At 30.3% G+C, this 1,960-nt stretch overlaps 1 protein-coding gene across 1 annotated transcript in view; it reads right to left on the reverse strand.

Annotated features, from left to right (window-relative positions):
- The window catches only part of SASS6 (SAS-6 centriolar assembly protein), a 59,793-nt gene that overhangs the window by 20,742 nt on the left and 37,091 nt on the right, over positions 1 to 1,960 (reverse strand). Inside the window, exons 11-13 of the mRNA XM_007449607.1 lie at positions 1,861 to 1,960; positions 1,385 to 1,466; positions 555 to 691 (exon numbers count right to left, since the gene is read on the reverse strand). The exon at positions 1,861 to 1,960 is cut by the window's right edge and continues 80 nt beyond it. Of these exons, the coding sequence (XP_007449669.1) occupies positions 555 to 691; positions 1,385 to 1,466; positions 1,861 to 1,960 (319 nt within the window). The remainder of the gene's footprint in view (positions 1 to 554; positions 692 to 1,384; positions 1,467 to 1,860) is intronic.

Here is a 1,960-nt window from a genome sequence, read left to right on the forward strand (position 1 = left end):
AACCTCGCTCGAGTGCAAGGTCAGTTCCCAGCAATCCCTAGACCTAGCTGATATTACCAAGCCAGATCCAGGTACTCGGAGCTAAAAAACTCTAACGAGTTTCTTCCAGAATCTAGAGCTGACAAGCCTGGTAATAGGGTTTTTCTTTCTCTCTTTTTCTTCTAATAGAATTCAGATTAGGCTCCTCCACTACAGTGAATTCAGATTAGGCTCCTCCACTACAGTGTCAAACTTGAGCCCATACCTTGTTCTCCCTTACTGAGGCCTCCTAAATACTTTGTGTGTGTGTTAACAGTTTTTCAGCACATTTGGCATTAGTTAATACTGAATGATTTCAATATCCATTAAAATCTTACAAAGAAGTGTACCCTTAAAATATAGCCTCTTTGTTAAGAATAAGTGTACCTTTATGTCCCACTTCCAAATGGAACTTAAACTCTACTTCAGTGCTAAAAATTGTAGGACTCTACTCATATTAGGTACCAGCACCTAACAATCTGGAAATCTTAGAAAATTTACTAAGGCCACTCACAACATCTTAATTTAAATCTTACCATATTAGAGTTAGGAGAAATTCCACTTCTGATGGTGTTGCTACTAGAATGTACAGGTGGAGTGGTTGAAGGTCCCAATACATCTTGCTTTCTCACTAGCTGATTTTCATTTAACTCTTTATTTAACCATGTGATTACTTAAATAAAAGAACAAGTAACAAGGTAAAGAATTTTGAATATTTTTATTTTTCTAATAATTTTAAATATTTAAAAATTATATTGAAATTTTTTTAATTTTAAGTTTTTAAAACTACCTTATATCACAGGAGAATAACATAGGTTCACCTAAATTTTTGTCATTAAATATTCTTATTTTAGCAACTGCCACATAGGACTCCTTATTCTTTTACTATCAGAAGCACATATTTCTGCTAGTCAAGGATCTCTTTAAAGGCTTTCATTTCCAGAATGATACCTTCCAGTTTATTTAAAATTCAAACTCTTATTTCTCATAATCAATATCAGAAACTGAGAAAATGTTAAAGGCCTAATCTCATATTTTTGTTTCAAATAGTTCATACTATTACCAGTAGATAAACAGCAATTTAACAAGTAGTAGTAAAGAATTTAAATTATAGTTAATATTTTCAACACTTAATTTTGGGTTACTGACACATGTAATAGGGTTTTTTTTTTTAATAATGATGGTAACTGTTTCACAGGACAGTTGATATAATTTACTACAGCAAAGACATTAAGATGGTACATTTAAAGCACATTATTTGTATATAGCAGTACCTTGATTTACCTAGTCTTATGAATTCAAATAAAAATTTCAGGTCAAGAATAAAGCTACAAACCTCATTTATATAAGAAGGTAAAATACTTACACTTCTCATTATTTTTTAGAAGCTGTTTGCTTTCTTCAAGTTTTTGAACTGTAGCTTCTAATTGTTCTTGTAATTTGCATACCTGAAATATGTTAATCCTTATAGTAAGCATAATAAAGACTAAAATACTGAAGAAATGTATTACTATTCATTAAATAATTAACAGCTATTAATTACTATTAAATAAGAAAGGAATTAGCTCAGCAGTGAAATAAAATATATACATATAATTACATATATATACACATATACATACACATATATATGTATGAACACTCAAGGTATCTGAGTCATGATAACTAACTTTTCAAACTGAAATAGGTTATTAAGTTCTGTTGATTATAGTCATGTTCTTTTGGGGAAAAAAAGCCAAAACTATTCTCTGATATAACGAAGTAGAAGTTTTAAAAATACATGAGGAAATTCATTATGCTTTGCAAATAGTCACACATGCAAAAATATAAAATATTAATTACCTCTTGCTCTTTAATTCGGAGAGACTGTACAACATCTTGCAATTCTTTTTGTTCCTTTTGTAATTTTTCTTCCTTCTCAGCCAAGAGTTTCTCCTGCTGA

Source organism: Lipotes vexillifer, unplaced genomic scaffold (genome assembly GCF_000442215.2).
Source record: "Lipotes vexillifer unplaced genomic scaffold, Lipotes_vexillifer_v1.1 scaffold445, whole genome shotgun sequence".
NCBI lineage: Eukaryota > Metazoa > Chordata > Mammalia > Artiodactyla > Lipotidae > Lipotes > Lipotes vexillifer.